The sequence below is a fragment of the Eubalaena glacialis genome, chromosome 13, assembly GCF_028564815.1.
Source record: "Eubalaena glacialis isolate mEubGla1 chromosome 13, mEubGla1.1.hap2.+ XY, whole genome shotgun sequence".
NCBI classification, from domain to species: Eukaryota; Metazoa; Chordata; class Mammalia; order Artiodactyla; family Balaenidae; genus Eubalaena; species Eubalaena glacialis.
Genome location: NC_083728.1, coordinates 78,843,938 through 78,857,719, shown reverse-complemented (window position 1 = coordinate 78,857,719; position 13,782 = coordinate 78,843,938). Strand labels below are relative to the sequence as shown.

The window sequence follows — 13,782 nt, the reverse complement described above, 5'->3', positions numbered from 1 at the left end:
TTCTGCCTGCTTGAGCTCCTCTCGGCTCACCTCCTCCAGTGAGGCTTCCAGGAATTTCATGGCATAGCGCTCAATGGGGGTCAGCTGTGGGGAAGAGCAGCGATGATGAACATAGGGACCTGGTGCCCAGGGCCCATCACCCTTGATTATTTTCACCAGAGAAGACAGAAAGACGGTCGCAGAGTCCAGAGGAAGGAGTTGTGGAGGGTGAGGTTGAGAACTAGTGGATCCAACACTGACCTGTTCTACAAGGGCAGCAATTTCCTGCTCAGCCCGGGACATCTCCTCATCTTCAGCCCCAGGCCGACCAGCCTCCTCTCCATCAGCAGCAGGAAACCCATCATTCTCATTGAATTCTGCAAGCTCAGCCACCTGTTCAGCTTTGGCCTGGGTGGCCGCACGGATATCCTCTTCATCCTCTGCCCGACACAATGCCTATGAGGGTGTGGGGAAGAAAAACCATGAGAATTAAAGAACTTTACATCCTGTGATTTGATTCTGGCAAACGTTTGAGGCCACGTTTACACCAAACCAGATTTAAATCAGAACTCAACTCTCTTCTGGGCCCCCAAAATTACCAAAGCAACACAGTGGTCCACATAGGACGGAACAGATTCAACCAGGAGTGCCACCAGGGACAAAATAACTGTTTTAGAGACCTCTAGTTCCACTTACTTTCTATTCAAGTCAGCCTCAAATCTCTTTAAAAAAGCAATCCCAGAAGTTTTGAATACAAAATAATCCACAATTCTTTTTTGCACTGAGATGCCTCATGACAACAGATTAACATATGATCATTCCCCTGAGATGAATATCCAGGGAGATCACACCAAAGTCACTGAGGGAAGTAGCCTAGAGCATGAGAGGAAGGCACTTGGTAGGGGAAAATTTCTCCATGATAATCCACACCTATAGTTCCTAAACATCTGTCTACTTCTGAAAAAATACAAATGCCCAGACCTCACCACTCAAAATCATGATTTAAGTAGACTGTGAGATGGGACCCAGGAATCAATCTTTTTCAAAGCCTTCCAAGTGATTCTAGTATGCATTAATGTTTGGGAAATGAGTTTTACACCATATACAAAGCACTTCTTACATCCACTATGCTATTTAACCTTCAGTTACTTCCTTCTAATTTAGCATTTCAGAAAAGTGGGAAGTGAGGCTCAGAAGATTAAATGGATGTGGCTTAACGAACACTATTAAGAAGCACTGTTGGGGCTTCCCTGGTGGCGCAGTGGTTGAGAATCTGCCTGCCAATGCAGGGGACACGGGTTCAAGCCCTGGTCTGGGAAGATCCCACATGCTGCGGAGCAACTGGGTCCGTGAGCCACGGCTACTGAGCCTGCGCATCTGGAGCCTGTGCTCCGCAACAAGAGAGGCTGCGACAGTGAGAGGCCCGCGCACCGCGATGAAGAGTGGCCCCCGCTCGCCGCAACTAGAGAAAGCCCTCGCACAGAAACGAAGACCCACCACAGCCAAAAATAAATAAATAAATAAATTTATTAAAAAAAATAATAAGACAACAGGCCCATAACGAAGTTGCTTAAAAAAAAAAAAAGCAGCACTGTTGGAGTTCAAACCTAGAACCGTGGACTCCATATCCTGTGTTTCTATCTATGAAATCACGTGAACCAATAAGCAATCTACTCACAACTGTCAAAGGCCAACTGTAATCTGGGAAGCAGCAGAAATAGTTTTTTCCCCTTGGACAAACTCAAAAGACTGAGAGACGACACACACTGCAACCATTAGGTCTACTCTAGGGACTGCCTACTCTTTTTCTGCGGCGGGATCTTTGTTCCCCGACCAGGGATCAAACCCGTGCCCCCTGCAGTGGAAGCACAGAGTCTTTTAACCACTGGACGGCCGGTGAAGTCCCTGCCCACTCTTTTTTCACCTGCTCCAGGATATGGGTCTGCTTGCTGGCCACAGTCTCTTCCTCATCTTCAGGGGCAGAGGGTATAGATGAGCCAGATGGTTCCTCCAGAGGCATATCAAACAGCTCTCGGATGGTCTGCTTTGGAAAGAACATATGAAAAGTGTCAGAGCCAACGGAATGTTGGTCCCAGGTCTATAGCTATGAAGCTGATAGCTCTTAGTAGTATCAGAAGTACCACCGGGGCTTCCCTGGTGGCGCAGTGGTTGAGAGTCTGCCTGCCAATGCGGGGGACACGGGTTCGAGCCCTGGTCTGGGAGGATCCCACGTGCCGCGGAGCGACTGGGCCCGTGAGCCACAATTGCTGAGCCTGCGCGTCTGGAGCCTGTGCTCCGCAACAAGAGAGGCCGCGATAGTGAGAGGCCTGCGCACCGCGATGAAGAGTGGCCCCCGCTTGCTGCAACTGGAGAAAGCCCTCACACAGAAACGAAGACCCAACACAGCCATACATACATACATACATACATACATACATACATACATACATACATAAATAAATAAAATTAAAAAAAAAAAAAAAGTAGATTAAAAAAAAAAAAAAAAAAGAAGTACCACTGGTTGAAGAGGCAGATCTGTGGAGGCCAAAGCATCCTTTTTAATAAGCAGTAGTAACTCCTACAGGCATAGCAGTTCTCTCTTGCACAGACTAGAAGATCTTAGTACCTGTTTAAAATAGGCTGTGGTGAAGTTGCCTCCCTCAATTGCCATGTCTCCCAACATTCTCTTCTGGTTTGCCTTTTTTAGGATGTTCTCTTCCACTGTCCGTTCACTGATAAGCCTAGGGGGTGATAAAGGACATGTATAAACAGCCAAATACATCAATAAAACCCTATTAGCAAAGGGAAAGTAAGATAAGGGGAGACTAGGCAATACCTATATATGTGGACATCTCGGGTCTGGCCAATTCGGTGACAGCGATCCTGGGCCTGAGCATCCATGGTAGGATTCCAGTCGCTGTCATAAAAAACAACAGTGTCTGCCCCCGTCAGGTTCACGCCCACACCCCCACTCCGAGTTGAAAGGATGAAGCAGAATATGCGTTTGTCTGCATTGAATCGTTCCATCAAGGCCTAGAGGAAAAGGAAAAAAAGATAGTATTGGGAGACATATCCCCAAAAACAGACCAAGGCTTAGTGGGGGCCCCTCCTGGGACTCTGAGCCCTGGAAAAAGGAGACAGAGCTGAGGCGAGCCTCTAAGGGCCGGAGATGCCTGGGTTACCTGTCTCTGTTCAACTCTAGTAGACCCATCCAGACGCAAGTAGAGGTGGCCATGGTAGGTGAGAAACTGCTCCAACACATCCAGCATTCGGGTCATCTGGGTGAATATGAGCACCCGGTGGCCCTCTGCCTTGAGCTGTCGCAACAGCACTGCCAACGTTTGCAACTTTCCTAAAGAGATATGAAGGGGTACAGGAAGCTAGCTATAAACTGGAGTGGGAAAAACACAGCACTGGAAGCCTGTGTAGTTGAAAGATCAAGTTTTACGCCAGGGTTTCGATCAACCCAGGGGAATCAAAAATATTTAACTTTATATATTTTTTTCCCTTAAGGGTTCTTCCTCTTCAGTCTGCTCCTGTCTTGGATCTGACTTCTTTCAGTCTAACTAGGGGTAGGGTAATACAGACCCTCGGGGGAAAAAAGAAATCCTCAATGGTGTATGAGCAAGAAAAGACCTTCAAGTCCTACACTGAGTTATACCAGCTGCAGCACAAGCCATTCACAAGATAAACATCAACAAATCCACTGATGTCATAGCTCACTTGGATGGAAGGTCACTGAGATAAGAACCAGAGAGGCAGGATCTTATGAGGTTATCTAGTTTAACCTCCCATCAAACACGAAAATAGTGATTCAATCAGTTTGAACACTTTTAATAGACTTTCAACTCACCTATTCTGAATGATTTCAAATGTTATAAAATTATTTTTTTGCTAAAATATTTATTGAACACATATTAAAAATTCTGCTGACTTTCTTATGTTCTAAGACATTTAAGAAATCTGCAAACATGTTACTATAGAAATACCTGTGCACAGTTGTGGCAGAAACTATTCACTACTGTCCAACAGCCATTCTCGGTTAACAGAACCCGATTAATCCTATGGACACCTGGCAGAGATCCCTTGATTCCCAGGGAAGGCGCACCCCAAACCAACCCCAGAAGATGAATCATTATTGTTCTAAATAAGCCACAGTTCCTTTTTCCCTTTGTCAGTGATTACTCTAAGGATGGGCATATGGCCCAATCTGAGCCAATGAATTTTGAATCAAAGTCAACTGGGAGGGCTTTCTTTCCCAGAAAAAAATGAAAGACTTGCGAGAAGTGTTTTGTTTCAACCCCTCGCTTCCTGCTTGGAGCATTGGTGTGCTCCCTGGAGTTATAGCAGCCATCTTAAGACCATGAAGAAATAACCATGAGAATAAAAAGATAAAAGCTAAGGATAGTAGGTAAAGTCCTGGGTCCATGAAGACACCACTAAGCTGCTGAACCAGCCATATACCACCGTTCTCGGCATTTCTCGTTTAGTAAACAATAAATGATCTTGTGTGGGGCTTCCCTGGTGGCGCAGTGGTTGAGAATCTGCCTGCCAATGCAGGGGACACGGGTTCGAGCCCTGGTCTGGGAAGATCCCACATGCTGCGGAGCAACTAGGCCCGTGAGCCACAACTACCGAGCCTGCGCGTTTGGAGCCTGTGCTCCGCAACAAGAGAGGCCGCGATAGTGAGAGGCCCGCGCACCGCGATGAAGATTGGCCCCTGCTTGCCACAACTAGAGAAAGCCCACGCAGAGAAACGAAGACCCAACACAGCCAAAAATAAATAAATAAATAAAATAAAAAGTTACCTGGATTAGTCCTTTAAAAAAAAAAAAAAAAAAAAAAATCTTGTGGTTTAAGCCTTTGGTTGGTTTTCTGTTACCTGCAGCCTAATTCCTTCTAACCAATAAGATTCCATTCAAAAGACAAGCATCCTTGTTCAAATCTTTCCCCAAAACAAAATCTACTATTTACTTTTTTTTTTTTGGCCACATGGCTTACGAGATCTTAATTCCCCAACCAGGGATGGAACCTGTGCCCTCAGCAGTGAAAGCGTGGAGTCCTACCACTGGACCGACAGGGAATTCCCCCAAATCTACTATTTATTGTGCAGTCTTATACCACCACACACCTTTCCCCATAAATCTGAAAACTCCACGCTGTGCTATGTCATTTGCCTTTGTATCCCAAATGATGTAACAGATGTTCACAAAATAATCACTGAATAAATGAGTTAGCAAACATTTTCAACTTTCATCAAAGTCAAATTCATGAATGCCAAGAATCTATCATGAGGCCTACATTTCTTCATCTCACCCAGAAGCATAACCTAAAGGACTATCTAATGTTTAATGAAATCCACCGAGACCTTATGTACAGCATCCCTTTGATATAACGGTCTTCAGGCTAAGACAAGAAAAGAGGTCAAGAGACCCTCACTGGCCAATGAACTCACCGCAATCATACTGGATAAGCCTCAAGTCAGGAAACTGGGTACGCATGTTACACACAATACGGTGCAAAGGACGAGCCCGGGGCCAGAGCTCACGAGCCAATTGCTCCTGAAAGGCTGCCTGACGTGGGGCCAGCCAAGGAGGTGGGTGGCAGGCGTGCAAGGAAGGGGGAGGTGCCTCCACAGGAGGCATGACAAAGATGAACCTGTAAAAAGAAGGCAAGCAGTATAAAATATGGAACTCTGAATGGCCCCAGAAGTTACCACCTTTACCAGCCCTAACCACTAATATCCACTCAGAGGCCCCAAGACCCACTTCCCATTTGTGCTTAGCCCTGCCAACCTCTCAATGATTTCTGACAGCTGGTCTAGTCGTTGCTGGGGAAACAGTACAGCCTGGCGGGCAGCCTCGGTATTAGTCCAAAAGGTGGGGTGGCTGGGGCCAGGAGAACGAGGGCCGATGGGGCTGGCAACAGGTTGGGGCAGGGTACAGAAATCCAAGACTTCAGTCCCATACACGGGTGCCAGGGCCCCATGAGCCTCACTAAGTTGGAAAATCCGTTCCAGGCGTTCAGACCGCTGCTGCTTCCGCTTTTCCTCCAGAGAGTCCTGAGGATAAGAGGAGAAAAACACAGAAAAAGTAATCAGCGTCCTTATAGAAAACCTGGCAGTTCCTCCAGAATTAAACATAATCTGTGGAAACCATAAGATTCAAAAATACACTATTTTAGTTCTTCCAAATTGTCAATAATGGGAGTTATTCTTTTCCAATGTTAAACGAAATAACTTCTCTGCAAAAGAAAACTGATCTTCCCTGTATGCTACCAAAGCAGATGCCTGAATATTCAAAATTAAGATCCATATGTTTGACAAACTTATAGAATGGATGATTTGCGTGAGTTTTCCCATATAACACTTAAATCCAGAACATCCAAGTTAATTTATCTTCTTGCAGTAGATCCAAAACAATTATTAAAATCCCTCCTCAAATCACTGACCAGGATACAGAGAGGCTAATCAAATCCATGGCAGGTTTCTGTCAAAGGTCAGACTGGAATGGGGTGGGATGGGAACAGCTAACCAGACATCTAGGTAACTCCGAGAGAGAAAAGTGGAGTGCCCTGGCTGACAGGATACCTGTATGACTTTGACCCAATCCTTTCCCATCTTTGTGCTTCCAGTTTCACAGGCTATAAAACCACCTAACTCTTTTGTAGCACTTATCACACTTGTAGTTTTACATGTATAGGATTCTTTGATTAACATCTTCTACCCACTAAACTGTAAGCCCCTCACTGTAATCATCCAGTATCCAACTCAGTATCTGGCACAAAGTAGGCTCTCAATAAATATGTTATTAGAATGAACAAATAATGAAGGAGACTGGACCCTACAAGATGGTCCTGAAAAAAAGCAGTGTCCCAAATCTCCCTTCCTGACTGCTATCTTAAGCTTGACCTCTTGGCTCCTGGTGGTCTAAGTGAGGAAGGAAAGCATCCTGGCAGAGGGAAAAATCATTAAGGACAGCTCTCATTAAGTAGCAGCAAAGGAGACAATATTTGCAAATCATCTACCTGAAAAAGGACTTGTATCCAGAATATATAAAGAACTCTTACAACTCAATAACAAAAAGGAAAAGAATAAAATAACCCAACTAATAAAGGGAAAGGATCTGAATAGACATTTCTTCAAAGAAGATATACAAATGGCTAACAACCACTGAAAAGATGCTCAACATCATTAGCCATCAGGAAAATGCAAATCAAAACCACAAAAGGGACTTCCCTGGTGGTGCAGTGGATAAGACTCTACTCTGCGCTCCCAATAGAGGGGACCCAGGTTCGATCCCTGGTCAGGGAACTAGATCCCACATGCATACCTCAACTAAGAGTTCGCATGCCACAACTTAAGGAGCCGGCGAGCTGCAACTGCAGTGCCCTGGAGCCGCAACTAAGGAGCCCCCCTGCTGCAACTAAGACCCGGCGCAACCAAATAAATAAAATATTTAAAAACCACAAGATACCACTTCAAACCCACTAGGATGGCTATAATCAAAAAAGACAAATAATAACAAGTTTTTGGCAAAGATGTAGAGAACCTGGAACCCTCAGAAGGGCTGGTGGGAATGTAAAATGGTACAGCCACTTTGGAAAACAGTTTGTCAGTTCCTCAAACAGTCAAACATAGTTACCATAACCCAGTTAATTCCACTCCTAAATTTACATCCAATATAACCGAAAACATATGAAAAGATACAAAATCTTATACATGAATGTTCACAGCAGCATCATTCATAACAGCCAAAAAGAAGAAACAAACCAAATGTCCCCCAATCAACTGATGGATATATAAAATGTGGTATATTCATACAATGGCATATTATTCAACAATTTTTAAAAAATGAAGTACTGATATATATACACATATATGTCAGTTATAGCATAACATGGATGAACCTCAAAAATATTAAGTAAAAGAAGCCAGTCACAAAGAACCGTATATTATATGACTCCATAAATAAATCTACAGATACCAGTTACTTAGAGCTAGGAGGGATGGAAAGGTCAGCGATGATGGCTAAGGGTGTGGGGTTTCTTTTTAGGGCCATGAAAATGTTCTAAAGTTGATTGTTGTCATGGTTGCATAATTCTGTGAATATACTAAAAGCCAATGAATTGTATGGTTTAAATAGGTGAACTGTATGGTATGTGATTTATATTTCAAAACTGTTTAAAGAAAAACGGTCAAGAAGCTGCTACCTACTTGCAGAGCAATGAAAATTTTAACACAGACCATGGGGTTGCACCCTTGGGCTAGTATCTAGGCTCTCATCTCTCTACTTCCAAAAAGCCAGACCAACCTGGCAGCATTAGAGAAAGACCAAAGGTGGAGGCAAGTGGCAAAGATGGAGGGTGGGGGACTGGGGCCGAGAATAAGAAGCAGCTCTATTATCAGAGTGAGAAAAAGACAAGAGGGCCTGGAAGGACTCACTAGATCTTTCTCATTATTAGGTCCTGGGTTACTTACTCTGAGTTGCAACTTTTATTTAACCAAATATATATACAACTATATATATGATAGAAAAAAATGGCTACCAGAAAGCTCATGAAGGGACAGAGAAGAGTTCTTTTTATTGCCCACTTAATCACCATGGAGGTAAAAAACTACAGCAAATGACCGTCAAAGTCAAACGCTCATGATCTTCAGGGAACTGTATTCCGTGGTGTCCTTCCTCCCCTAGAAGTTCAAATACTTAATGGTGACAGTTTTAGCAACTGAGAAAAATCCTCCTGTCTCTGAGGACTGCCTCTTGTGGGGAAGAAGAGAAAGCAATGGAGTCAGCACATCTGTGTTCTCACAAGTTGTATAAATTTTAAAACATCATTTAGTAGGCTAGTTTCATCTGTAAAATGGGGCAATGAGATGCCAACACTAACTCAAAAGAGTAAGCAAGAACCAAAGAGACCAAATGTAACAAGCCTTGAACACATCAGTGAGTAATAGTTTTAAAAGCACATTATGTCCTCAATTACTCCTCTGTGAAAAGTAGGACATGGATTATTCTTCCCATTTTACAGGTAAGAGTAAAGGCCCAGGGAAGGGCTTTGTCCAGTGACATTCAAGTATTAGGTCCACAAAACTACGCTTTGTAATTTACCAAGATAAAGGTGACATTATTTTGTTCCATCCACTCTGTAGCAACACTCCAAAGAAATTCAATTTCCTGTTCCCTCTCCTTTGAGGCAGTAAAACTTACCAGATAGAAAGGGGAACGAGGTGGTGGTGGGGGCTGGCGTCGAGGTCGGGGACCACTGAACGAGGTAGCAGTGGAGGGAGGGCTGGGGGGACCAGAGCGTAATGTCAGTGTCTCAGGCTCATCCTTGGAAACAGGCAGCCGGGATACCATGGTGACAGGCAAGGGAGCGGCACCGGTTGCTGAAACCACGAGGGAAGATGCCTGGGAAGCTGGGGCCTGTGTTGAGGCTGGGGCCAGTGCCAGAGTCTGAGCTGCCGCTGGGCCCAAGGTGGGCACCGGCACTGGGGCAGGGCTCAAGGTCAGTGTTTGCACTGAAGCTGGGGCCAGGAGTGAAGCAGATGACGACACCGTAGCCAAAGTCAGTGTGTGAGCTGGGGCCGGGCCCATCGGAGAAACTGGAGCCAGAGGGGGTGCTGGAGCCAAAGACAGCGTCTGAGATGGACACAGTGGTGGTCCTGGTGCCAAAGACAGTGTCTGGGCTGGAGCTGGTACTAGGGATGCTGCTGGAGTCAATGACAATGTCTGAGCTGGAAAAGAACCTTGGGGGTTCCCAGTTCCCAAAGACAGTGTCTGAGATGGAGACGAGCCGCCAAGAGTGGATGCTAAAGCTGGGGGTAAAGCCAGTGTCTGCGTAGAAGCCGGACTCGGGAGAGGTGACGGAACCGGGGCTGGTACCATAGTTTGAGCTGATGATGGAGCCAACACAGGAGCTGGGGCTGGCACCAGTGAGGAAGCTGAGGCTAAAGGAGTTCCTGGAGTAGATGATGAAGCCAGAAGTGGAACCGAAGTCTGCGATGGAGCCAGGACAGGAGTAGGACCTAGTGATGGAGCCAGGACTGGAAGAGGAGCCAGAGAAGGAGCTGGAGAAGGAGCCAGGATTGCTGTCTGTGGAGCCACCATGGGAGCCAGAGAGGTGGCTAGAGCCTGAGATGCAGTAGGTGCTGGAGCCAAAAGGGAAGCCTGAGCTGGAGCTGGATTTGATGCTGCCGGAAAAGGACTGGCCAGAGCAGAAGCTGGCACCAGGACAGGTGAACATGCTGGGGCCACGGCTGAGTTCAATCCTGGAACATGTGAAGAGGCTGGAGCCAACAACAGAGGATGACCAGGTGCCTGAGATGGGGACAGGGATGGAGTTGTGGCCAAACCTAGAGTCAAGGCTGACGCTGATGGAGAAGCCCCAACTGGTGCCAAAGAGGGAGGTCCAGGAGCCGCTGAGACAACAGGTGCCAGTGTTGGAGTCACATTAGTCAACAGAGCTGGGCCCGAAGCCGAAACAGGCAAGGGGGCTGAGATGGGGATGGTGAGTGGAGCTGAGGCTGGGGAAGGAAGCGTTGTGCAGACAGAGATGGGGAGTGAAGATGATACCGGAACTGGGACTGTAGAAGACACAGGACTAGCAAGGGGAGAGGAGTTGGGAACTGGCATTGGAGAAGAGGCTGGCCCAGGGAGTGAGGATGGCACGGGGAGAGGAGAAGAGATGGTCAAGGGAGCAGCTCCGGGTGCTGAAGCTGTGGAGACAGAGGATAAGTTAGCCCCAAAATTCTTTTTTTGCTCCTTCTATTACCCTGTCCCACCCCTTCCCTTACCCCCAAGCTTCACCTGTTTCCCAGAAGACCTTCACTCCCACACCATGAGATCAAAGATTCAAGGAATCTAACAATTTAACATTTCCTTTCCCTCCAAAGTTCCAACTTATGTATCTTGGAATTAGGCAAGGGCTCAGAAGACCATTTTGGGGGCTAATGCAAATCAGTATACTGATAACGAAAGGATCTATTGTGACGTAGAAACCCTCTGGGCCACCCTATCTCCATTCCTGGCAAAAATTTTTGGCCTCAGCCACCTGAACTCACCACTGACTTCAGGCGTAGGACTGTGGACCAGCTTGAGAAGTGGCCTCACCAGAGCGGACGTGGGTATGGGGGCTCGGGCAGTACCCAGAGCAGGTGTGGGTAGCCGGCCAGGGGTTAATGTGGGGCGTGGAGTCAACACAGCTGGAAGCCCAGAGCTCGGAGGCCGGGGTGCTGGGGCCAACGGAGGAACAGGAGTCAGTCCATCCCGAGGGGCCTGTCTCACTACAATCTTCACCACGCCTGTATTATTCACCATGGTTGGTGGCACTGCAAGAGGAAGCTAGATTGAGGGGAAGGTAGAAAAGAAACAAGAGACCCAAAGGATGGAAGAAGTCCAAGGGCAGGAGAGGGTAGCAGACAGATATCAGAGATACTGGCAAAGGAAAACAACACTGAGGGAAGGCTAAACAGACAGTAGCCCAGGGCATGCCTGGAAGGACCAAGGCCAGCAGGGCTAAGTAAGTAGGAAGGCCAGAAGCCTCACCCTGGTTAGCAGCAAGCGGAAGGCTGAGGCCAGTGGGGGCAGGGGTGGTGCTGGGGGTCGAAGAAGGCAGCACAGAGACAGGGGTAGGGCCAGGGGTCGGGGCCACGGCCTGGATGAGGGCCACATGGGCAGGCTGGCTGATGAGGTGGTGCTGCCCCCCTGCTGACACGAGGTGCACCACATTCCCTGGGTTAAGGGAAGAGAGAAAGAAAGAAAGAAGCAGCTATCAGCCGGAGGAGGACAGAGGCAAGAGAAGAGAGAAAGAACGAAGAGGGAATAACTTCTCCAGAATAAACTCATACCTATCTTGATCAAAAGACATCCTCCAACCATTCCCCTTGGCCCCACCCACCAAAAGGTAGGGAAAGAAACATAAAGGCTGACATCTGAAAAGAGCCACAAAAACAAAGGGACAAAGAAGAGGAGAAAAAGGCAGGACAGGGGGTGGGTTTTACCTACTTTGCAGCGGGCGGGGCTGCCCCACAGCAAGCTGGCGCACCTGCGCACCAGTCAAAGTCAGCTTGTTGCCCTGGATTTGGAAGGTGAGAGGTTTGCTTCCCCCTGTACTAGCCACTGGGCGTTGTGCCAGTGAGGCTAACTGCCCGATGCTGACCACTTCACCTGCTATGAATAAAGAAGAGGCTTAATGTACATGGGGCTCACTCTGCTCAACCTCACTTCACAGACCTTCATGAGGCACAAGTCTCCAGTTTCTCCAACCCTCCCCCTCAACTTACCATGTTCCAATAAACTTAGCCTCCACCTACAGCCTTTGAGCTTTTGACATGCTACTCCTTCCAATCCCACCTGTTTGCTTTGCAATCTCCTTTACATCCTCTAACAGCTTTCCACCATACTGAGCTAATCACCACCTGCCTCCGCTATGCTGCCCTTTTACCCCAAATAATTTTTTACTGGTAGGCTTACCACTATTTATTCATCTATGGGTCATCTCCCCCACTAGAGACTGTGAACTACTTGAGGGCTCTTACTTGATTATGAATTACCAGTGCCTGACAAAATACCTAATATATGTTAGCTACCTAGAATTTGATACACTCATGGTCCCGAGCTTTTCTTCTCCAGCTCCATGGCATATAGGCTTTCCTCCCATCTCAAGTCCTTCACCCTCACAGGCCCTGGGAACTTACAGGGCAGGCGAGCTTGCATATCGGGAGACAGGATGAGGCGCTGTGGAGCAGGAGTAGGAGCTGGCACTGCCGTGGTGGGAGCCGTGGCTGTGGTGGTAGAGGTGGTGGTGACAGCAGCAGAAGGGAAGGTATAGCCTGGTGGCACTGTAAGGGGCTTCAACAGGCTGGAGGAGCCTGGGGGTGGGGCAGGGCTCAGGCGAACAGGAGCAGGTGGGGCCGGCTTCAAGGATAGGGTTGGCGTGGGAGGTCGTGAGGTCCCACTCAACACCCCCAGAGGGGATGGCATCACTGTAAACACAAAGCAAACACTTGTCAGATATACCTTGACTAAAGCCTCAGCCTGGTCCTAGAAACCTCCATACATAATCCCTTGTAGCCCATCAAACACCACACCCCTGTCTCCAACCCAGCTCCTCAAACACTAATTTCATTACTTCTCCTCCAATCCGAACAATCTGCCTGAAGTACCCCCCAGCATCCTGGCTCCCTTGCAACTCACCCTGGGGGAGAGGCCCACCGTTTGGCTGCAGTGGGGGCAAAAGAACAGGGCCAGGAGGCCGGGATGCCGGAATGAGTGGGGGTCCGGAAGGCGAGGCCGACACCATCAGTGGTGCTGGCAGCACTGGGGGGGTTGGGCCAGGGGTGGGCTGGGCTGAGAGCTCAGGGCCTGGAGGGGGTCGGACTGGGACAGGGCCCAGGGGAGTCCGTGGACTGTTCACCACCACCACTGTCCGGCCTTCTTGCTTGGGCATTGGCTGCAGCATCCTATGAGGAAAAAACAAGGGGATGGGTAGGGAAGGAGGGAGAGTGAAGAGTAGGAAAAGAAATTAATAAGGAAGATGAGGCAGAAAAACAGACAGATTATAAAAGCAAAGGAGGGAAAGGTAAGACCCAATGGAGAAAGAGGGAAAGAAATCCGATAACCAAAAAGCACAAAGCAAAAAAAAAAAAAAAAAAAGCACGAAGCAGAGAGAGGAGGGAAAAAAAAATCATTGACAAACACAAGGGCCTCTCCCGAAACCATCTTCTGGTTATTCTATCCCCCGATCCCTCCAAGTATTTTTCATCCATCCATATGAACATTCCAGCCTAGCCTCCAACTCTTT

At 47.5% G+C, this 13,782-nt stretch overlaps 1 protein-coding gene across 7 annotated transcripts in view; it reads right to left on the bottom strand.

Annotated features, from left to right (window-relative positions):
* SRCAP (Snf2 related CREBBP activator protein) overlaps positions 1 to 13,782 on the bottom strand; it is a 33,249-nt gene that overhangs the window by 3,233 nt on the left and 16,234 nt on the right. For 5 of the 7 annotated variants that reach the window (XM_061209541.1, XM_061209542.1, XM_061209536.1 and 2 more), the window contains exons 20-32: positions 13,176 to 13,441; positions 12,677 to 12,964; positions 11,985 to 12,149; positions 11,042 to 11,308; positions 9,189 to 10,696; positions 5,775 to 6,040; positions 5,435 to 5,637; positions 3,162 to 3,331; positions 2,816 to 3,012; positions 2,606 to 2,720; positions 1,904 to 2,023; positions 241 to 435; positions 1 to 84 (exon numbers count right to left, since the gene is read on the bottom strand). In XM_061209541.1, the coding sequence (XP_061065524.1) occupies positions 1 to 84; positions 241 to 435; positions 1,904 to 2,023; positions 2,606 to 2,720; positions 2,816 to 3,012; positions 3,162 to 3,331; positions 5,435 to 5,637; positions 5,775 to 6,040; positions 9,189 to 10,696; positions 11,042 to 11,308; positions 11,985 to 12,149; positions 12,677 to 12,964; positions 13,176 to 13,441 (3,844 nt within the window). Of the gene's footprint in view, positions 85 to 240; positions 436 to 1,903; positions 2,024 to 2,605; positions 2,721 to 2,815; positions 3,013 to 3,161; positions 3,332 to 5,434; positions 5,660 to 5,774; positions 6,041 to 9,188; positions 10,697 to 11,041; positions 11,309 to 11,984; positions 12,150 to 12,676; positions 12,965 to 13,175; positions 13,442 to 13,782 lie in introns of all 7 variants that reach the window. The other 2 variants (XM_061209540.1, XM_061209539.1) reach the window with 2 other exon arrangements.